A 23,625-nucleotide genomic window follows, 5' to 3' on the forward strand; every position below is an offset into this window, starting at 1 on the left:
TTTCTTTTTCTTCTTCAGTCAGTCTTGGTAGTTTATGTATTTCTAGTAATATGTCCATTTCATCTAGGTCATCTAATTTGGTAGCGTACAATTGTTCATAGTACTCTCTTAAAATCCTTTTTACTTCTGTAAAGTTGATATTAGTGCTCCCTCTTTCATTCCTGATTTTAGTAATTTGAGTCTTCTCTCTCTCTTTTTTTCTTGGTCAATCTAGCTAAGGTTTTCAATTTTGCTGATTTTCAAAAGAGCCATATTTTGTTTTCATTGCTTTTCTCTGTTTTTGTCTTCTCTATTTCATTTATTTCCTTGCTAATCGTTATTAATTCTTACCTTCTGCTTGCTTTGGGTTTAAGTTTGCTTTTCTTTTTCTAGTTCCTCAAGGTGAAAGGTTGGGTGATATGTTTAAGATCTTTCTTCTTTTTTAATGTAGGCATTTACAGCTATAAATTCCCCTGTAAGCACTGCTTTAGGGACATCCCATAAGTTTTCCTATGTAGTGTTTTTGTTTCCATTCATCTCAAAGTATTTTGTAGTTACCTTTTTAATTCCTTCCTTAATCCATTGGTTATTTGGGATTGTGTTGTTTAATTCTCACAGATTTATGAATTCCCCAAACTTCCTCCTGTTAATGATAGCAAATTTCATTCCACTGTGGTTGGAGAACATACTTTGTATGATTTCAATCCTTTTAAGTTTATTGATTTCTTTAGTTTTTATATGTATAATTCTCATTGTCTTTATTTTCTAAATCATTTGTTTTTAAAATTTTGTTTTCTTTCACTTTTAAGTAAATTATAAAGTAATTTTTCATAGTTCAAAGTTTTGGAGTTTTTTCTTTGTTCAAAGCTTATTTTTATTTGATTTTCTTACGTCATAGAGTACATGTGATACAATTACAGTTTTTCAGAATAAATTAAGAAATTCTTTGTACCCTGATTCAAATAATCATTCACCTCAAAATTACTGGATTAACACAACAATAATTATTTGCTCAAATAATTTGCTCTGCAATTTAGACAGGGCTTGGCGAGGATAACTTATCTTCACTCTGTTCAGAATCTGCTGGGCAGCTCAACTAGGGTGGGAGGAATCTCTTCCAAGGATGGTTGGTGCTGCCTATTGGCTGGGAGCTCACCTGGGGCTATTGGCTGAATCCTTCGTTTACTTCCATGTGTTCTCTTTATATGGCTAGATTGGGCTTTGTTTCCTGCAGTATGGTGGTTGGGATCTGAGAAGGAGTGTCTCAAGGGTCAGAGTTCCAAAAATATAGCCTTCATGTACAAGCACTTACCAAGTATCTGTTAGCATCACACTTGCTAATGTCTCATTGGCAAAAGCCAGTAATATGGCCAAGCTGAGAAATAGCATAAGAAGAGAGCATACAAGGGCATGTGTACCAGTAAAAGTGCTTTCTTTGCAAGTTAGCAAAATAATAGTCTGCTACATATGATATGTAGTTTATGCAAGTTTGACAGATTCTTTGAAGAGAATATGTTTTGTTTTTAGGCCACAGAGCTCAATATATGCTTATCCAACTGCATTTATTGACAAATTTTTCAGATCTTCTATATCCTTATTTATATCAATGATAAATTGGTGTGTAAAAATCTTCCACTGCTATTGTGTGTTTTTTTTAGATTTAGTGGTTGTCTTAGTCAGTTCAGGCTTATTATAACAAAATACTATAGACTGGGTGGCTTATAAATCACGGAAATTTATTTCTCACAGTTCTGGAGGCTAGGAAGTCCAAGATCAAGGCACTGGTAGATTCAGTGTCTGGTGAGAGCCTGCTTCCTGATTCACAGATGGCCATCTTCTCACTGTGTCCTCACATGTTCAAAGGGGCAAGAAAGCTCTCTGGGATTTCTATTATAGAGACACTAATGCCATTCATGATGGCTCTGACTTCCCGACCGTATCACCTCCCAAAGGCCCCGCCTTTTAATACAATCACATTGGAGGTTAGGATTGCAACATTCGAATTTTGGGGGGACATGAACATTCAGTCCATGATAGTGTCCTTTGTACTTATAACAGTTTCTACTTTGTTTGTTTTTATGCAGTTTAGTGTAAATATGTTAAGGTTCATGAATCTTTATTTTCACTTGTATCTTTCATCAGTGACAAACGGCTATCATTGTACTAAATACTTTTTTTTGCTTGTTTCAAATGTTTCCTTTATTTTATATTAGTACTGTGAATTTTTATGTTTTTTTTGGCCCTCAGTCACTTATTTTTTTCTTGTTGTATTGAATTTGTAATGACCCTGTCTGGAATTCTTTATCTTTTCATTGACTACTGAGGACTTTCTTCTTGGGTATAACCTGTTTCTTTTCTTTCTCAGACAATGAATCCATTCATGAAGCTTGTTAGTTTATAATTTTCATAAATTTGAGAAAGGAGAAGACAATTTTAAAGAGATCTAGTTATCAATGTAAAACCATTGAGCTTTTTAGTGTTGGTACAATAAATTAAGGTGACAATCTCTAAATGTGGAAAACAAAGTAAAGGACAATCTTTCTTTTTTTATTTCACTTTTTCTGTTTCTATTTTGTGCTGTCTCCCATTTAAACTGCCAACATGTGAGGAAAGGGGAAGAGTAGAAATTATTTGAGTAAATACAGTGTGTTATGCCTTATATTTAAAAAACATGTTGCATTTGGCAATCCTCATGACACACTGGTCAAGTCATTTTCCTGTTGTATGGGAAACGAAATTAAAGCACAAAGAAGACGCCAAATTTTCCACAGACCCAGAGTATCAAGACGTCATTCCATTCAGCCACGCTGGATTTGTTGCTAAATTGATTATTCTCTTCATATAGAGCTAGCATCCCATGGAAGACACAGACAACAGTTAATTTCTAAATGAAACATAACAAATTTGGTACTGAATAAAGTGCTTTATTTCTTTCTCCTTTGAAAATCTGTAATTATTATGCTTAAAGAGAGAAGAAGGGATTATTTTTGTAAGTGTTTAGGTTGTTAAAATTAATTTCAGTGGTATTAGGAGTTGGGAATATGGAAATTTTCAAGGATGATTCTTGTAAAGACAGTAAAAGCTGCCTGCCTTTCATTTCAGTGACTTGAATAAGAGAAAAGTTGAGGTAGACCATGTAGCTTCTTCCTTAGAGGAGGAGAGAAATTAGCAATTTAGTGTGGGTGAAATGGTAGTGCCAGCTGTCATGGTCTAGTGGTTAAGATCCAGCGCTCTGACTGCCATGGACTGGGTTTGTTCCTAGTCAGAGAATCCCACTATCTATCTGTCGGTTGTCATACTGTGGCAGCTGTGTGTTGCTGTGATGCTGAAAGCTATGCCACGAATATTTCAAATACTAGCAGGGTCACCCATGGTGGACAGGTTTCAGTGGAGCTTCCAGAATAAGATACACTAGGAAAAAGGAACTGGCCACCCACTTCTGAAAAAATTGGCCATGAAAACCCTATAAATAGTGGCAGAACATCGTCTGATACAGAGCTAGAAGGTGAGGGGATGGCACAAAAAGACTGGGCAGGGTTCTGCTCTACTGTACACAGGGTTGCTAGAAGTCAGAGTGGACTCTGCGGAACTATGACAAAAAATGGTAGTGAAAAGGGACCACCATCTCTTAACTTTTACCCTGAATCGTACATTGGACAATTGTTTTTGTTTAAAACCTTAGGTTTTAGTCAGGTTAGTAGAGAGAGAACCCATTATGGCAAACCGGAATGTCAGCAAAACAAAGTACCAAGGAAAACAGTTTCTTGTCACTTCAGAGTTACAGATAGCAAGGAGCAGTTGTAATAAAATGTGACATAAAATTGCTCCTCCCTTGCTCTCTGAAATCTCTTCCTTCTTCATTTCTATACTCTTTTTTTTTTAATTCCACACTCTAATTTTAGGGAAATTACTATAAAGATGCTCTGTGTGGCCTTGGACATGATATATCAGGCTATTGTCAATTACTTGATGATCAATCAGACTGTCATTATCAAACATCCTCTGGCCATGGATTCCTCATTTTAATCCCTCCTCCTCATTTTCTTCTTATCCACTTCCCAGAAATGTCTACAGTGTTTAACACAAAAGAAGAGATCGCTAATTGTGACATGCAAACATTGGCCTCAGGGAAGATATTTGGGTGAAAGAATCTTCATTGTACTCCTCAAATCACACTGAATCTGTGTTTTCTATTGATAGCTTTCTTCATTCGGGGTTAGTAAATGGTTGACTTCTCAGGAATAGGGAGACAGTAAAATCAATCAAGAGAAAGCTGCCAAAGGCCACGCCAAAGGTTTTTCATATATTCAGGGTTATGGAACTTCTGTTTAAAAGATGAAAAAGGAAAGCATTTCTTTTCTTTTTCAGCTACATAAGATTACAGATTTAGGATCTATCTGCCCAGCATTTTATGAAGAAATACAGTGGGGATTGAGTCTAAGGCATCTACGATGAAAAAGAATGATTTCTTAAAAGTGACTTTGAAGTATGTGCTAGCTATCTTTTAGAATAAAAATCCCTTATTTTGTTTAAAAATCTGAAACAAAAAACAGGCTTTAACAGTGTACCAAAGGAATACATCTAAAAGCATTTATATACTCACAAAGTTGTTTTTGAGTAAAAAGTGATCTAATTTTGAACATAATATTGCCTCTATCCTCAATGTTTAGACCATACTGAAAAACAAATTTAATCCTTGTTTTAAAACTCCATAAATCTTTCATGAAGATGTTTTTAAACCTTAATTGATGGATACAGCATTCCAGAATAGGAATATATCTTATAAATCTCTATCTTACAGAGATGAGAAAATTGAGACCTTCCAGAGGTCAAATAGCTGCTTGATGCCCCAGAACAGTTAATTGGCTAATTCATAAAATACGCTTAAAAAAAAATTCATGGGGCCGGCCGCGTTGCCGAGTGGTTAGGTTCTGGCGCTCTGCTGCAGACAGCCCAGTGTTTTGTCAGTTCAAATCCTGGGTGCGGACATGTCACCGCTCATCGAGCCACACTGAGGCAGCATCCCACATGCCACAACTAGAAGGACCCACAACTAAGAATATACAACTATGTACCGGGGGGCTTTGGGGAGAAAAAGGAAAAAAATAAAATCTTAAAAAAAAAAAACCAAATTCATCTATTTTATTCATAGCACTTAATAAACTTTTATTTATTTACTTATATGTTAGTTGTCTCCCATGGTAGAATGTAAAATCCACAAGGCCAGAGATTTTGGCATTGGTTTTGTTCATTTTGTGTCCCAACACCTACAACAGTGCCTGGCACATCATAGGTGCTTTATATGGATTTGTTGAATAAGTGGAAGTATGACTAGGTAAGCATACAGGCTGTAGTGCTTTTAGAATTTGGTGTCAGGCCATCAGTGTTTGCTGGCTTGGTAAGAGAAGGTTTCACCCAATAGGTAGAACCTGATCTACATGTTAAAGGATGGTATTGCTTGGAGATGATGGGAGGGAACATGCTAGATAAGGGTTGCTGTGAACTAAGAGCAAAGATCACATGGGTGGAGCAGGGTGAGAGTAGACTGTCACTAGTGATTTGTGATCAGACATATTTTTCTCACACTGGACATGCTGGAAGAGACTGCCTGACACCCCTGTTACCACTACCAGTAGTAAAAGGGCGTGGCTTATTTGACTTTGATTTGAACAGGTTAAAGGTCAAATGTTTGTTTGGTTGTCCACTCAGACCTCCTCAGAATTCAGCAGCATGGCAGTCCCACCTTCACTACCATTTCTATTATGTTGCCTGTTTCTTTCCTCACCCACCTATTGTCACAATCTCTATGAAAAGTGCCAGGTTTCTCTGTATAATAATAATGCCACTTTGCATTTGTATCTCACTTGCTATTTTTCATGGCACTTACACATGTATTATCTCATGAACAGATTCTAAATAAATTGCAGTGTCGTGTAAAATGATCCGAAATCAATTGTGCTACCTGGGCTATGTCTACTGATCTAGAGGGGAGATGAAAATTGAGTCTAACTTGACTATGCTTTGTCCAGTTAAAACAACAAATCAATTAAAGGTAGATTGACAGCCACACTGGTAATCACAGGTCCTGGTTTGCATAAAATGGTGTCAATGGATTCTTTTTTCTATCATGAATTTTATATATATTCCCTAGCTTGAAGAAGTATTGCATTAATCAATGAAATAATGGGTCAGTTTTAGTTTTAAGAGTCATCTATCACTCCTGTCATTCTAGCTCCTAAAATGTTATTTAGGAATCTGAATTGTACATCTCTCTAAGCCCAATCCATAGGAGGCAGGTGACCCAAGGTGAAGGTTTGGCATCTAGAAACCACTCATGGCCCACACTGACCTACGGAAGTAATGAGGCTATTCTGATGATCATAGTGCATTCTAGTTATTACTTAACTAAAATGTTTACAGATAATATATGCTCATTGCTATAAAAGTTGGGCCTGGACTTAACATTTCATATATTTCTATGTGTTTTGTACTTTAAGACGCTGCTTATATTTAAAAGAACTTTCTAATCATTGATTTCTGTGTGTTTAAGACACATTAATTCGTTTTCATGCAACATGAGAGAAACGTAATGCTTTTAGAGAAATGTCCCAAGTGCCCCTTATAAGTACACTGATATTATTATTTTTATAAAATAAATGCAGGAAACCATATTTAATGTTTCAATAGCTTTTGGTATGCCTTTTTATAAGAGGGATGACTTGAGCACTGACAAAGGAGAGCATGAAAAGAATGCTGCAGCTAGGATTGCCAGATAAAATACAAGATGCCCAACAAAATGTGAATTTCAGATAAACAACAAGTATTTTTCAGTTTATGTTGCAAATACTCCATTTTTTTAGTTTAAATATGTCCCAAATTTTTTTAGTAATTCAAATTTAACTGAGTGTCCTGAATTTCCATTGGCTAAAGCTGAAAAACCGGGATGCAACCTAGGAGCAGGCAGGCTCTGAAATCTGTAATAAGGGTGTGGCCAGTTTCCTTCAGTAGCATGATATAGTATTCCATGGCTCTTGAACATGTCATCTAATTCTCTTTTCTCTATGTAAGATGTTTGTATTTAGAACGATTTTAGAGCTGTTTAGATATCAAATCTTTTTAGCTTAAGAGCAGCGGGCATCGGTGAGCTGAGAATATTTCTGTGATTCCAGGCTGCAGAGCCTCTGAGGCTAAAGTTTTAAGGGACTGCTAACATCCACAATGATGTTACCCATTGGATATCCCCAATCATGGATCTCATAGGCATGAATTAATATATTCCAAGTTGATCTAGTTTCTTCCTCCACACCTGTTCCTCCTGTGTCTATGTTAAATGATACTGATACCCACCCCGTCACCCAAGGCAGACACTTGGGAGCCTAGAAGATAAGGAGGTTGTCGCCTTCCCTTATTCTCTTCCTCAGGTCCGATCTGTTTCTCTTCTCCCCATTTCCTAGGCCATGCTATTAGTGGTGGCTCACTCTGCCTTTCTGTCTCTCCACCAGCACAATCTCTTTACTCCTCCACAGTGGAGAACACCACTGGGCTGGTCAGAATGCCCTTTAACTTTTGTGACGCTGGTGAGACTAGACCATATTCTATCAATACCTTTAGGTACATATAATAAATAGGGCCTCACATAAAAAGATCAGAACATGGATGGGTCTTGCGACTACAGTCATCATTCCACCTGGAGTCCTTTATGCTAAGCTCTGCTCGTCTCACTGAATATCTATATATCATGATTTATCATAATGTGAGCCCCTTATTCCCCCAGGTTCTCCCAACTTCCCTCCTCCCCATTAATTCTCATTAACTCCCATCTCACCATAGTGACTGTTTTTGAGCCATTTCTCAGGTACCTTTTACTCACCTCCAGCAACCATAAACATCTGCTAACATGCACACACAAACAAGTGCACATTCACTTGTGTGCATGCGTGTATTTTATTTATCCTATATTGCTAAATGTTCTACATTGAATCATTCCAAGATGCAGCGTAATTTGCTTTTCAGTCTCAATAAACTGTAGTTATTGACATTTAGATTTAATTAATCACTTCAGGTCAGATTTTTATACCCATGAATTCATTTGGACTTTTGCCTCCTCAACTGAGCAAATAGTAGATCTTGAGTTCTCAGGTAGATGGTTTATATTCTTTAAAATTTACATTTTTGTTTCTTTTTCACTTAACAACAAGTTAGTTCTCTTTCTCCTTTTTTTAAGGCAGTCTAGGGAGATGAGAGTTTGATAGCCAGAACCTGAGAACTAAATGTACTTTTTTAATAGACTCAGAATTAATACATTGCAATGGGATGCAAAAATCCCTTTTCTATCTTTACCCAGTGAAGCAAATATTATTGGGTGAATTATTTCAGTAAAAGAAACTTCTCCAAACATTTAGCTTTCCCTATGTCCCAAACTCCTCAAGATTTTTTATTAGCATTTTCTAACATTTAAGGGAAAATTTTCTCTTATGATGTCTCCAAATGCCACTTCCAAGAGGCTACATCATTATATTGCCAATGAGATACTTTTTCAATGATAGCTTTCAATTTCTCTCAAAGTTTTAATTTCTTCTCCAATGTCACATACCCTTTGACAAATGAATCTGCCTCAGCCCTAGTATCTCTTTCTGTTTATTGGTGATGTGTATAAGCTTGTTCTTATGAACTCACAGCTGTCAGATATTATAATTTTGTTTTCTGTGGAAAGTACTAGCATTTGGAAGGTTACGTTTAACTGTGGGTCACTAGGTGATAATGGTGGATACACCAAGAATTAGGGATAGATCTGAAGAGGCAGATACTGTGGAAACACTGGATCTTGGCATCAGAAAGGTTCAACGGGGTGCAGAGTAGCCGGCTCTGAGTCTCTCCGGTTAAGAAAAAGCTCACGTGTGCCCATACGCACACTCACATATTTATAAGCCAAAAGCTTCTTTGAAGTGCAAATGGCAGCAGAGGTGGAGGTAGAAAAACGAAAATAAATGTTTGCCTAAAGGTATTGCGAGGGCAAAGACAGTCATGGGTCCCACCAAGAATTATGAAAACAGGCCCTGGCGTTTAAGATATTTGCCTGGAGCTGACGGTCTCCCTGGTGCAGCAGCTCTGGCCTTTGTCTGCAGAGATGCCCCAGCCCTTTTGCTACATCCCCGAAACAGCCCTTGAAATTCAGGAAAGTGTGAAGGTTGTTGACATCATTCACAGAGTATGGCTCTTTAACCCTAAGAACTAGTGCTCTGTAATAGAGCCCACCCCAGGATGAGGCACCCTGTGTTCCCCTGAGGGGCGTGTGGATAGAGTTTAGATGTAGGAGCTGCTGGCATGTGATTTTAGTGGAAGCCTTGGTGTGAGTGAAATTATCTAAGGAGAGAGTGAAGAGTAAGAAGAAAAACATCATTCAATGTGTGGATGAAGGAAAAAAGTGTCACTGTGTGGGATCTAAGAGGGAAGACGAGACCACCCTTTGTAACATTGCAACCTGCCTCCTGACATCCACTCTCAATCTCCTTTACTCTGGTCCAGGTTTTCTATTTACTAGAGCATTTATCACCTATGAAAATACTAGATAATTTACTTTTTATTTTATCGTGTTTTGTTTTATACCTTCCCTGCCCCCTGTCCTTTACTAGAAGGCAAACTCCATAAGGACAGGTGTCTTTGTCTGTTGATGAATTCCAAGCAGGTATAATAGTATACTTTAGAGGTGCTTAGTAAATATTTATTGAATAAATGAAATAAATAGCAATGTCTCAAAAAGTAAAGTCTCAGTCAATGGTGTCAAAAACTGCAGGGAATTTACCTAAAGCAAGTGAGGCAATTAGTAATCCATTGGCATTGTAAAGAGGAGCCATTTCAATGGTGTGACAGGAATAGAAACTGGACTCCATTGGCGTTGAAGAGTGGATGGTCGGTGGGGGAGTACTTTTTCAAGAGACTTTACTTGGAAATGAAGAAAAGAATGGTACTTACAGGAGCACTTGGGGTCAAGGGAGGGATTTTACATTATTTGTTGCTGTTAATGGTTGAGACTCACAGGGCAGTGACAGAATGCAATCTGGTCCCCAGAAGTGGTGAAGGAATCACCTTTGCATTATGGGAGGGTCACTTTAGTGGCCTTGGAGAGTGTGGCCTGGAGCAGGAGAGACTGGGGCCAAGGACGCAGCTGGGCCACTGCTTTCAGAGAGAATGGGAGCACTGGGAGCCCTGACACTGCCCTGGATCTCTTCTCCATGGGCTGTAAGTGGCCACTATTCCTTTCCTTCTGCCCAGCTCTTGCACTTCTACCTCTGGCATTCTCTCTAAGATCAGCAATCTCCTTTTAATCTCTTCCCTGAAACTTCCCCTCCTGGCTTTAGGTGAAACCTGGGTGTCCCCTGAAGCTACTCTCTCTTCCACTGCCCTCTCAAGCTGAGGCTGTGTATTCCTCTCTGCCCGACTCACCCCAGGGCCTGGAGGGGTTTCATTTTCTTCCTTTCTCCCACATCTTCAACCTCTCTTTCTCTGCTGGATTCTTTGCATAGACCCTCAAATATCTTGTAGAATTATTGTCTGGAAAGCAAACCCAAGTCCCCATTTTGCCCCTCTCCAGCTACTTCCCTATATCTACACTTCTTTATAGCCAGGGTTCTCAAATGAGTTATCCAAACTGTCACATAAAAAACAAATCCAGACGTAGGTAAGCAGAGACTTTTTTAGAAAGGATTATTACAAGAAGAAGAGGACTACTACAATAGATTGCTTCCCCCTTCTCTACTTTAAGATCTGTGAGCATCTCAAAGGTCAGACAGAGAAGGGCTTTTCTTCCTCTATAGGGAGAAGTGAATAAGTCTAGAAAGAAATGTTTGGGTAAGTAGGATGACGGAGATGAATGAGTGGAGGTGGAGGTGGCTGTGATCTGACAGATTAGAGAATGTTGAGGCCAGCCTGTTCTCGGCAGGGGTTGTTAGGGGAGGGTTGTATACTGACTCAGGCTTTGGGTGGGCCCAAGTTTAGGGGAACCTTGGGAAGGAGAAAAAGTTAACCAAAGTTCAGTTAACAAGCATTTTATTCCCATTGCTCAGTGGAGATAAAACAGTTCAGCCAATCATTTATGAGGCAAAGAAAGAGAATTTGAAGGGTTCTGTGTCTGGCTTGTCACAGGTGAACAAAACCAATATGGGTGAATCTTCTCTAAGTTATATGGAGAAGGATATTTCTTTGTAGTAAGCCATTTCCTGAAACACATAAGAGTGAATAGGTGAGGGGTTTCCTTTAATCATGGCTATTTTTCCCAGGACCGTGGAGCTCAGGTAAAATTCAGTGTTGTCACAGATAGCTGAAGCCTCTTCACCTCCCAGAACCCACCACTGCACTGAAACAATTCTTGTCAAGACCACCGGTGAGCATCCTGTGCTCAGTCTTAAAGACGTTTGACTTCTTGGAAGCCATCGCCCACCACGGGCTTCTTTTGGAAAGGCTTCTTTCTCCTGGTTCATAAAAAGTTCTTCCTCCAGCTTCTTTGACTGTTCCTTCCTTTTCAGGCTCTATTCCTCTCTTTTCCCTCTGACTCCAAAGTATCAGAAAACCTCAGGGGTCAGTCCTATGCCTTCCTCTTGCAGCTCTCTGTACCTTCTCTCAAGGCTATCTCTGTCACCTTCATAACTGTAAACGCCTCTCTATGCTGACAACTCCCTAATGGGCTGTGTCAGATCTCTTGTGAACACTAGATCTAGACATTCAGTTACTGCCATGACATCTCCCCATAGAGAAAGCTCAAAATCAACCTACCCAAAGGCCAACTTGATGCTCCCTCACCAAAATCTCCCTCATCTTTGATCTCCGTTTCCATGAATGACATTTCCATCTACCCTTTAGCTCACGCTGTACCCGTGCCCGGAGAACTCTCTTGCTAGCTGATGACTGTGCTTCCTTCTTATCTCAGCTTAAAATGTTACTCCTCAGGGAAGTCTTCCCTAACAACACCAGCACGCCCCATGACTAAAGTCCGCCTTGTGCTGCCTCCCAGAACCCTGTACTTTTCTTCATGACATCAACCACATTTTTGCTTTATTTTGTTTACTGTGTCTTGTCCATTTGGACTGTCAGCCCCACAAATGCAAGGATTCTGCACCTGCCCCACACCTGGCACAGAGCAGGTGCTGGGTACGTATATGTAGAAGAAAGGAGGGGAGGGAGGGAAACAGGGAGGAAGAAGCCTCTTCTGATAGTTCACTACAGAAGATAAAGTTTTTAAACTAAACTTTTAACGTTAGAGCAGTTTTAAATTTACTTAATTGTTGTGAAGATGGTACAGAGAGCTCCATATCCCCCCTCACCATGGTTTCCCCTATTAGTAACATCCTATTTTAGTAGGGTACATTTGTCTCAATTAATGGACCAATATAAATACATTTTTATTAGTTAAAGCACATATTCCATTCTGATTTCCTCAGTTTTCCCCAAATATCATTTTTCTGTCCTGGAATCCCATTGAGGATACCATATTACTTTTAGTAGCCATGTCTCCATAGGCTCCTCTTGGTTGTGACAGTTTCTCAGGCTGTCTTTGGTTTTAATGGCCTCGGCAGTTTTGAAGATTATTGGTCAGTTATTTTGTAGAATTTCTTCAAATGGGATTTCTCCAATATTTTTCTCATGATTAGACGGGAATAATGTGCTTTTAGGAGGAAAATCATAGATGTAAAGTGCCATTCTTACTACATCTTATCAAGGGTACATGCTATCAATATGACTTTAACACTGTTGATGTTAATCTTGATCACCTGGCTGGAGATAGTGTTTGTCAGACATCTCTGCTGTAAAGTTACTCCTTTTTTTCTCCCTTTCTGTAATATGTTCTTTGGAATAATGTCACTATGTGTACCTCAGACTTAAGGTGTGGGGAGTTAGGCTCTCTCTCCTTAAGGTGGAATATCCACATAAATTATTTCACATTCTTCTGTATAAGAGATTTCTCTATTGCCCTCATTTATTTATTCAGTCATTTATTTATATCAGTATGAACTCGTGGATATTTATTTTATACTCTGGGTTATAATCTAATAATACTTTCTATGAACTGAATTGTGTTCCCCCTCGTTCATACGTTGAAACCCTAACCCCCAGTGTGATGGTATGGAAGATAGGTCTTTGAGAAGTAGTCGGTCTAGATGAGGTCACAAAGGTAGGGCCCTCATGATGGGATTAGTGCCCTTAGAAGAAGAAACACCAGAGAGCTTTCCCTGCTATGTGAGAACACAGCAAGAGGAGACCATCTGCAGGGAAGGAAGAAGACCTTTACTGGGGAACAGGATTGGTTGGTCTTGGACTGCCCAGCTTCCAGTATTGTGAGAAATAAATTCCTGTTTAAGCCATCCAGTCTGTGGTATTTTGTTATGGCGGCCCAAACTGACTCATACACTACTTTTTTTATTTTGTTGCTCAAATTGTGTTCCACATTTGACGACTGGTTACTCTTTACATTATCCTCTGTATCCCTCTGACATACCTTCCATCGTTGTGAGTTTGTTTGGTTTTGTTTTGAACTCTAATTTCCTGGTACTCGAGATGCTCGAGTCTTAGAATCAGCCATTTCTCCAAGGAGTCCTGACTCTTTTTATTAAAAACCAAGATTTGGTGCTAAGTGTACTCATTGTTACTAAGTGTACTCATTGTTACTAGGGTATCCTCATTTCTACGCCTTTTCAGCTGATAGAGGAAGGAGATATATATATGTGTGTGTACTAAGCTGTGTATATACACATATGTATAAATATTTCTATTGTTACCATCTGTATGAATGTTAAGCTAAACATGAGTTCATACTGTTGTCTCCAACTCTTATCCATTACCCCATTGAATAGTAGTCTGACTCCTTTCTTTGCTTATCTATAACCTTGCACTCCAACAATTAGAAACCTGGCTTTTGCCACCTGCCGTCCATTCACTTAATTGTTCAGTTGCAGTAAACACATACAGCAGTATCAGAATTGTTAGCCTTTACACCTAAGAGAAACAACTTTGTTAACTAGAGTATAGTCCTCATGTGTAGTACCTTTTGCCTGTCATCTCACTGCCTGCAAAATATGAAATGCTTTGTGAATTTGCATATCACCCTTGTGCAGAGGTCATGCTAATCTTCACTGTATGTTCTAATTTTAGTGTATGTGCCGACAAAGTGAGCACAATAATCAGACTTTTAACAAATATGCAATATGGCAACTGCAGGAAAGAAGAATATATTTATCTACATGCAAAGGCTTTTAACATATGTCATCTCATTTCATTTACTTTGTTCCATTCAAAGGAAAGAAGCCCCCATCCCACTTATATAGATCATCATATTATTGAATTATTTAGGAATTATCAAAATGTTCATATTTAAAATATTTTGAAAGACATATAGGTACAATATTTTGCTTGTTTACCTCTTTTAGTGAGTAAATAGAATAATTGGAAATTAGTAACTTAATTGTTTATCTATCATTAAGGGACAACTAATAGAAATTAAAAATCTAAATAGTTTGTCTTTTTAAAATTAGATTAAGCATCCTTCCTTCTTCATCTTTCTTCTACCTTGTTTTCACTATCAGTTTGTGAATCTACGCCTTTTTAAAACAGAAGTAGTACTTAAGTAAGTTTGAGTCCTTCCTCCTCTCAAAGGCTGCTGATTCTGAGTTACGTTACTTGTTTATTAGAGTATTTATAATAAATATACATTGTCCTTGCTATCTACCTAACTCCATACAACCCCTGGCTTCACTTATAACTTTTTTCCAGCTTTATTGAGGTATTATTGACAATTAAAAATTTTATATATGTAAGGTGTACATGTGATGTTTCAGTGTACATATACATTGCGAAATAATTACCACAATCAAGCTAATTAGCATATCCATCACCTCACGGTTAGGTTTTTGTGTGTGTAGTGAGAATACTTACGATCTGTTCTCTCAGCAAATTTCGAGTATATAATACATTATTATTAACTATAGTCACCATGCTGTACATTATGTCAGCAATGATAAATTAATAAATTTTTTTATTGAAATATAACTTAAAATTGCTGTAATCTTTACACACTTAATTGTAGATGTTTTAAACTTTGCCAGAAGAGCCCCTATTTTTGTTATATATCACATATGCCATATTCTGTTTTATCATTAAAATATTTTAGATGCCCAAATCACAAAGGAATGATCATTTTTTAATACAGAATAAGTTTTTTGTTTGGGAAAAAGAAAACCCATTTTGAATTGTGTGTTTTGTGTGTACTATTTAACTTCTTTCTCCTAAATGAAGCATTGCTAGCTGTAACTCTGTATTTTTCTAAATGTGGTTGTGCTCACCTTGAGTGGAGACACTGGAAATTATTATAAGACAGTGAATTATTTTACAATGGTTTTCAGACAATAATTACCAAAAACCCTATAATATTTGCAGGTAGTGATTGAATCAATGACTTTAGCAATATTTCCAAAGGCTGGGTTCTTTTTGAAGATGAAAAACATGTGAGTAGGTTTTCTCATAAGAGCCTGCATTAATTTGCTAAGGCTGCCATAACAAAATGCCACAGACTGGGTGGCTTAAACAAATTTATTTTCTCACAGTTCTGAAGGCTGGAAGTCCAAGATCAAAATGTCGGCAGGTTTGGTTTCCTCTGAGGCCTCTCTCCTTGAGTTGCAGTCACCAAGATTCTACCGTCTTGCTGCCTCTTCACATGGTGGTTCTTCCGTGTGCACACACTCTTGGTGTCTCTTCCTCTTCTTGTAAGAGTACCAGTCACTGGGTTAGGGCCTGCCCTAACAGCATCATCTTAATTTAATCATCTCTTACAGACCTTGTCTTTAAATATGGTTACACTTTGAGGCACTGGCATTGGGACTTCAACATATGAATTTTGGGGGTTATGGTAACTGGGCCATGTATTCCTCATCATCTAGCAGGCAAGCTTGGGCTTAATCACCTGGTTGTGTTCATAGGGTTTTCAAGAGCCAAAAGAATGAGTAAGCCCCAAAGAGTAAGTACTTTTCAAGGCTCTCCTTGCATCACTTGTGCTGATGTCTTCTCTGCCAAAGCAAGTCATATGGTCAATCCCAGATTCAACGGGTAGAGAAGTAGACTCCATCTCTTGATAGGCGGAGCTGCAAAGCCACAGTGCAAAGGGACATGCCTGTGGGAATGAGAAGAGTTTGTGATCTCTGGTGAGAAGGCGGAGATGTAATGATGAGAAAAATAAACTGAGTAAACTCTATTCTTACAACTGTTTTCCCTTACGTTGAGCAATTATCTTTTGAGAAAAAATGAAGGCCGTCCTCCAAAGAAGTACAGATGCTGGCTGTTGCGAGTGAAAACACAACCGGAACAGGATGGGGCAAAGGGGTCTGAGGGGACATGGGTGGAGCGCTCAGAGGATCTGCTTCCTGAGCTTCTGGAAATAGGAAACAAATCTTCTGAGTTCTCAGTAGATTAAAACATGTGAAATTTGTCTGTGGGGAGCCAAGAACATTTTTCCTGTTGACAACATTATTTCTTGTTAAGGCGTTTTTTAATGTGAACTGTTGACCAGGTAACAATACGGGTCACTTTTTCTGCACTTAGAACCAGCAAATCCCTGGAAATTTCCCCATTGCCATATTATTGAACTCAAAAATATCAAATATGAAGATGTTTAACTGAGAAACCTGGAAGTCATACCTTCCTCTGCAAGTACATAATATTACTCTTACACTGGGTACTCTCTGTAATCTCACGAGAATAGCAACTCCTTGGTTATTCTCACCAGTCAGTACTGGTTTGTATCTACTCTGATCCTTCTGATACCAATTTATCAGTTTCTTTATGCCTTAATTCACTGTCAAAGGTAACCATTAATCCCCACTCCCTTAATTTAGAGGGCTGAGCACAGTCCTAAGTGCATATCATAGAACTAAATTCTCAAACTACTTTGTTTGGAGTGTTTGGGCGTTGAGTGCTTTTAACACTTTGCTGAGTTTCATTCTACAAATGTGATAGAGGAAACTTCTGTTAGTCCAAAATACCCACAGGAACCATGCTCCCCTCCACATTTAAAAAAAAGATGTCTAACCTATAAACCCTCACAGCTTAACTTCATTTAAAGACTGATAGCATTTTTGTCCAAATTAGAAATGGAATTTTAGAAGAGATGAACACAATTGGATGCTGTCATTTCCTGAAACATATTTAACTGTGATCTCCCCCCTACTTTATAAGTTGGAGTTGAATAGCAAAGGGAGGAGGCTGTATCTGTCAGTTTTTCTCATAATAATGCTGCATAACAAATCACCACAAGGATCTAAGTGGCATTCAACAGTGAGCATTTATTGTCAGACTCACAGGTCTCTGGGTCTTCTGGGCTGGTTCTCCTTCAGGCTGCAAGTTGTTTATGTGTTGTCTGGGGCAGATCTGCTCCATGTGTCTTAGGCTGGGTCCAGGCTGGTGCCATAGCAGCTACTGGGATATGTTCTTCTCTTGGTAATGGAAAGAAGCTTCTAGAGAGACAAATGAGAGCACTCAATACCTGTTATGACTAAAGCTTTGATCTGGTGCCCTGTCACTCCATTGACTAGAGCAAGACAACACAATTAAGACCAAAGGCAGGAGCAGGTAATGAACACTGCCCCCCAAAAGGCCATGGCAAGTGTAGGATGTACAAAATCTCCAGAATAGTGAAGAACTGGGGTTGACAATTCCATCTACCATGGAAGGGTTGTTGTTTCTGGAAATGAAAACTTCCTTGGATACTTAATAGGCAATGTTTATATGGTTCATTGAGATTTAGTGCTTACATTGGAGTTAATTGATTGTGCTTCTTGATTCACCTGAGTCTGGGAGAATTTAAAGATACTTTTTAATATGTTTACTTGAGATAGTGATAAAGAGTTTCAAATTTTTTTCTTGTATTTCTAACTATAGCTTGAAAACTGGACTTCTTTCTGTGCCAGCTTCTTCTCCTTTTTTTGGTGTCTGTTAACGTCCTTATTTTAATTCAGCCCTGAGGTCCTGAAGAGTGAGCCGTACGGGGAGAAGGCTGATGTCTGGGCGGCAGGCTGCCTCCTTTATCAGATGGCGACTCTGAATCCTCCCTTCTATAGCACCAACATGCTCTCGCTGGCTACGAAAGTAAGCAACGTTGGGAGACAACAGAGTCGTGTTGTTAAAAAAGCCATTGCCCTTCTTAAATAGAACCTTTCTGATTTTTATAAAACTGTCAATTAAAAGCAGGCATTATTTTATTAACAACATAATCCAGTTTATTTTTTCCCCTTTCTTCTAAATATATGGCATGCGCTATGGCATATTTTCCCCTGTAATTGTCTTCATTTATCATAGAAAATTATAAAAATAAATTTATCAAATTACTTTTGGTCTCTTATTTTTAATTGCAGTTTGGATTACCCACAATTTAGCATATTATATTATCCTATACATCATTTATTATGAATCTGAGGTTAACTTTAACTCAGCTTGAAGAGTACAATTCCATGCTCAAGAACTGTTTAATTGATGTTAATTTTTAGTTTGTTGGGATATTTTCGTTTCTGATTAAAATTTGTGCACAAAGTTATAATGCTTATTGAGTAACTCTTATGTTGTGGCCAAGTATTACTGCTCAAAGCTGTCAATGGCCCCTTGACTTCCATCACTCTAGTCTGTTTATTTTGCAGATCGTGGAGGCAGTATATGAACCAGTGCCAGAAGGCATCTACTCTGAGAAAGTGACAGACACTATCAGCAGGTAATTAGTCTCACCACTTCAAACTTACAAGGATTATCAAGAAATACCTTGTAGCTATATAAATACACTATGTAAATATTCATACAAAAGAAGCGTTCCCGAATAATCCAAACCTAGAAAAATGTTTGTGCATCATCAGTAGTTGTGACCATTTGGAAGCCACCAAAGTGTCCAGGAGGAAGTAGTACGTTCGCTTAAAATATTGTGCAACCACCCATGAGAATGATTATTTGGAAGGCTTTGTATCAACCTGTAAAACATGTACAATGTGAGGCTAAGTACAACAAACAGCATGTAAAGGTGCTTATGACGAAAAGCGTAAAATATGCATGAATGTGGAAAAAGGTTGGGCAAGAACATATGAAACTGAAAAAGGCCGTTAGATGATAAAACTGTAAGCATTTTTTCATTTCTATTTTTAAATCACCAGGATTATGTTTTATAATAAGTTTTCAAAGAAAGTCAAAAAGAAGTGCTCCCGCTACCAATATAGTAGGAGTTTAATGGGAGTCATTATCCTGATGCAGCTGCAGAGTTCTGACCCCACAGAGCTTGTCCCAGCTGACCTCTCATCCCATCCCCTCCCATTTTTCCTCTGCTCCCTCAGCTCCATCCATGGGAGCTTCCTGCTGGTCATGGCATGTACCTTCTCTCTGGACCATTCCTTGCTCTTCCCTTTTGCTGCAACTCTCTTCTCTCTGATACATGCATGGCACGGGCTCTCACTCCCCTTGGGTCTCTGCGGAAATGCCTCCTTATCAGGAAGCCCACCCTGATACCCCCACAGCCTCTCCACACCCTCACCCCCTTGCCTGCTTTATAAATCTCACAGCACCCATCACCCCCAACGTGTTAGACATGTGTGTGCGGAAGTGTTGCTTTATTGTCTGTCTCTTCTCCACCAGAATGAAAACTGCACAAGAACAGGAATTTTTCAGTTTCGTTCATAGCTGTTTAGTGCCCAGAGCAATGCCTGGTATGAAGTAGACTTTAAACAAATACTTGTATGAATAAATGACTCTCGTTTATCTGGTTGATCCTTATTTCTGGACTACCTTATCTGCTTAAGTTGGTTCAAGGTTGCTTCTTTACTCCACTGAGCTGAGTCAAATTCTCATTATTATTCTAGAAATCCTAGAGTCACCTTGTATACAATCTTTATCTATCCCCCTGCCCAGTTCCCTAAGAACTTGGTTTAGTATCTATCCCAGCACTTAGCACCATCTCTGATGGAATGGAATAGATGGATTACTGTGGCTGTGCCCTTTTCCCTTTGGTTTCCCCTTCAGCCTGTTGTTTTGCATTAATAGCTACTCATCATGTGCTCGTAGGATTATATCTTGACTCTTTTCTTGTTCAGCACAATGCTGCCCTACAGTACCAAGAGCCTCAGGTCTAATAACTGTGGACTCTGAACAAACAATTTGACCATTCTTTCTGCATCTCTATTTCCTCATCCAGTAAAATGGGATCATAATGGTACCAACCTCATCAGGCTGGTGTGCTCATTACACAAAGTAATATATGCAAAGCACTGAGCATAGAGCTTGGCAAATGGTAAATACTTGAGCAATGTTGACAATTATCATTGTTCAAATTATGGGAAATGAGCTGAAAACTCTTTCTAAATCATCTGAATTCCAAATGTACTGGATCATGCCCTGTTGCTAATGAATGCAGACAAATGTTTTAAACTGTTCGTCTCCGCAATTTGTTCCTGTTCTCTGCTATTTGTTTTTGGAAAGTGCCTTAAAAATTCAAGAAGTCTCCAGAGATGTCAAGACAACTGTCAGATTTACTCATTTCATTTTTCCTTTTCATAGGGATTTGAGTGCCACAAAGAACAGGGGAGGAGTAGTGCAGAGAGAAAGCACAGAGTCCTTATTTTGATTTTGCGGCACTGGGAAAACGGGACCGTAATTTGCTTCTGAGAGGCTCCCTGGCTGTTGGTAGCCATGCTTCTTGGGGATAAGAGGCTGGAGGAGGAGCCAGATAGCAGCATTATCATGTAGAACATCATCAATAGATTCTGAAATCTGCTAGATTCTCATCCCTAGTCTCCCACTCACTGTAACCTTCCCAAGCCCCACTTCTCTCATCTGTGGTGTGTGGGTAACAATAGTAACTACTTGTGGGCTTGTTTTGAAGCCTAAATAAGATAATGCTTCTGATGCTCTTAGAGTAGTACCTAGCACGTAGTGAGCCTTCAATAAACTTAGGTATTTTTATTAATATTATTATTTATGGAATTAAGTATATAAAACAAATTATGATAAATTTGATGAGGGCTGGTAGAAGGGGCAATGAGAGATTACAGAAGGACTTGGCCTAGTCTGGGGATTTGGGAAAAGTTTCTATGCAGAAAAGACATGTGATCTGAGATCTTAACAGTCACTAATTCTCAAATGGTAGACAGAGCGGAGGAAACATTTCATAGACCAGCATCTGTGAAGGCTTTCCTGAGAGAAAGAGCTTGTTAGTTTGAGGAACTGGAAGAAATTGGAGACGTAGCATGTTAAGGAAGGGAACAAATAGCCAGTGAATGATTAGGGCCTGGGGAGGCTGACAGGGGCCAGATCAAATAGGTCCTATAAGCCACACTGAGGGTTTTGAAATTTTTTTTTCTGATTGCCCATATTTTATATATAAAATATATGTATTTTATTGAAGTATAATTGATACATGACATATTCAACAAGGAGTTGATATCCAAAATAATACAGAACTCATACAACTCAATATCAAAAAACCAAACAATCTGATTAAAAAATGTGCAGAGGGCCTGAATAGACATTTTTCCAAAGAAGGCATACAAATGGCCGATGGGTACATGAGAAGATGGTCAACATCACTAATCATCAGTGAAATGCAAATCAAAACCATAATAAGATATCACCTCACACTTGTTAGAATGGCTACTATCAAAAAGACAAGAAATAACAAGTGTTGGTGAGGATGTGGAGAAAAGGAATCCTCGTGCACTCTTGGTGGGAATGTAAATTGGTGCAACCACAATGGAAAACAGTATGGAAGTTCCTCAAAACATTAAAAACTGCCATATGACCCAGTAATTCCACTTCTGGGTATTTATCCGAAGAAAACCAAAACACTAATTCGAAGAGGGTTTTGAATTTTTATTTAGAGTGCTGAGGAGAGGACTGAAGTGTTATTAACAGGCTGGGACATAGTGAAAATTTCTCCTTTAGCAAAGGTCATGCTGGCTGCTCTATGGGAAATAGACTGGAGAGGAATGAGAGTGGGAGGGACAAGCAGGTCCAGCTGTCCACTGAGAGATGATGGCAGCTTTGACTGCAGCAGTGGTGGTGTTGACGGAGAGAAGTGGGGTTGTTTCCACTGAGGGTTAGAAGTTGAGTCAACAGGTTTTGGGATGTAATCGTAAAAGGATTAAACAACACTTCAGTTATTCCATTTAGAAAATGGAATGACATCGAAAATATGAAAACAATTGGATTCATTCTGTGGAACTTCAGAAAATGGAGCCAAGACCATGGAGTGGAAGTTTCGAGAAGGCCAAGGTCAGCACACCATTAGGAAGTGTGTATCAGAAAGAGAGCTAGCCACAGCGGAGCAGGCTGCTGGATGCATAGTGAGTTCCTGTTACCAGACTGTTTAAAAGGATGAATGATCACTATTAGGGGACTCCAGATTAAATGTTTTTGAGGACACTTTTAATTCAAAAGACTAAAATGCCATAATAGGTAAGAACTGACAGTCTAACTTTATAGCTGACTAAAAATTAAGATTGTAGTGTGTGTTCTATAATAGATGTTGGTTTCATCTAAAGTTATTCGGGACTCATTGTCTGGATTCACATCACAAATAAAGTTTTGTCTTTAGAAAACTTGACATAAAACCAAAATCAGTTGTGAGCTGTATGCAATTACATATTTAATTTGCTTTGGATTTTTAGTCTTTAAAAATTATTTCAGGGGCCTTCCCGGTGGCATAGTGGTTGAGTTCACACGCTCGGCTTCAGGGGCCCGGGGTTTTCTGGGGTGGATCCTGGGCATGTTCCTGTGTACCTCTTGTCAAGCCATGCTGTGGCAGGTGTCCCACATATAAAGTGGAGTAAGATGGGCACGGATGTTAGCTCAGGGCCAATCTTCCTCAGCAAAAAGAGGAGGATTGGCAGCAGATATTAGCTCAGGGCTAATCTTCCTCAATAAAAAAAATTTAAATTTCAAAAGAATTAGGGAACAAATTGGATTTTCTACTTTCTTAGTTTTCCATTTTCTTTAGGAAATTGATGCAAGGGACACATAAAGGCAAAAGTGTTCTTAATGATCATTCATGGCTCAGCAAATCAGCCTCAGAGCCATTTACTAGTAATGTGATGGAGTTTTTGAAATATAGGGCAACCATTGATGGGAAAGTTCACTAGAGTCATTCTTAATTTTAAACCAGTTGTTGTTTCCAGTCACATATGTCTTCTTTCTTCTGCTTTGCTATCGTCTAATTTTTACCTTCTTCATCTTGTCAGGTAGAGCTCACATAGTTTGTATTTCTGATGTCCAGCATCTTTCCTTTTTCCTGTTTGTTCCTGTGGTTCACAAGCACATTTGTCATTGGAACTTTTCTTTCCTAACAGGCTTTGAATTTGGGAGAATAACTTAGCAACCCTGAAGAGTTTGGGGCAAAAAGTAAATACATTTTGTTGCTCTGCCCAGTACCAGCCTTACTATTTTTACCTTCCAGTACACTGTTAAGAGAGTATTGTCTGTTTACTTTTTAAAAAGGAAGAACATTTCCTTTTATGCACAAAATATTCCAGTTGCCTTATTTTTCTCTATTTGTGGCTGGTTGCATAAGCTGTCTGGTGCTTTGTTTCAGAGGCAGGCATGACGACTAACAAAGTTAATGTTTTCAGTTAGTTCTAAGAACAAGTG

The 23,625-nt window shown here is 38.7% G+C and overlaps 1 protein-coding gene and 1 non-coding gene across 8 annotated transcripts in view; one reads left to right on the top strand and one right to left on the bottom strand.

The window, feature by feature from the left end:
- Nucleotides 1-23,625, top strand: part of NEK10 (NIMA related kinase 10) — a 214,473-nt gene that overhangs the window by 116,910 nt on the left and 73,938 nt on the right. For all 7 annotated transcript variants that reach the window (XM_044754603.2, XM_044754604.2, XM_014840925.3 and 4 more), the window contains 2 exons: nucleotides 17,973-18,102; nucleotides 18,648-18,718. In XM_044754603.2, the coding sequence (XP_044610538.2) occupies nucleotides 17,973-18,102; nucleotides 18,648-18,718 (201 nt within the window). The remainder of the gene's footprint in view (nucleotides 1-17,972; nucleotides 18,103-18,647; nucleotides 18,719-23,625) is intronic.
- LOC123279739 (U6 spliceosomal RNA) lies at nucleotides 14,040-14,145 on the bottom strand. Its single transcript, XR_006518002.2, has one exon. It is a non-coding gene; the product is annotated as a U6 spliceosomal RNA (small nuclear RNA).

Source organism: Equus asinus, chromosome 21 (genome assembly GCF_041296235.1).
Source record: "Equus asinus isolate D_3611 breed Donkey chromosome 21, EquAss-T2T_v2, whole genome shotgun sequence".
In the NCBI taxonomy this organism is placed as follows: domain Eukaryota; kingdom Metazoa; phylum Chordata; class Mammalia; order Perissodactyla; family Equidae; genus Equus; species Equus asinus.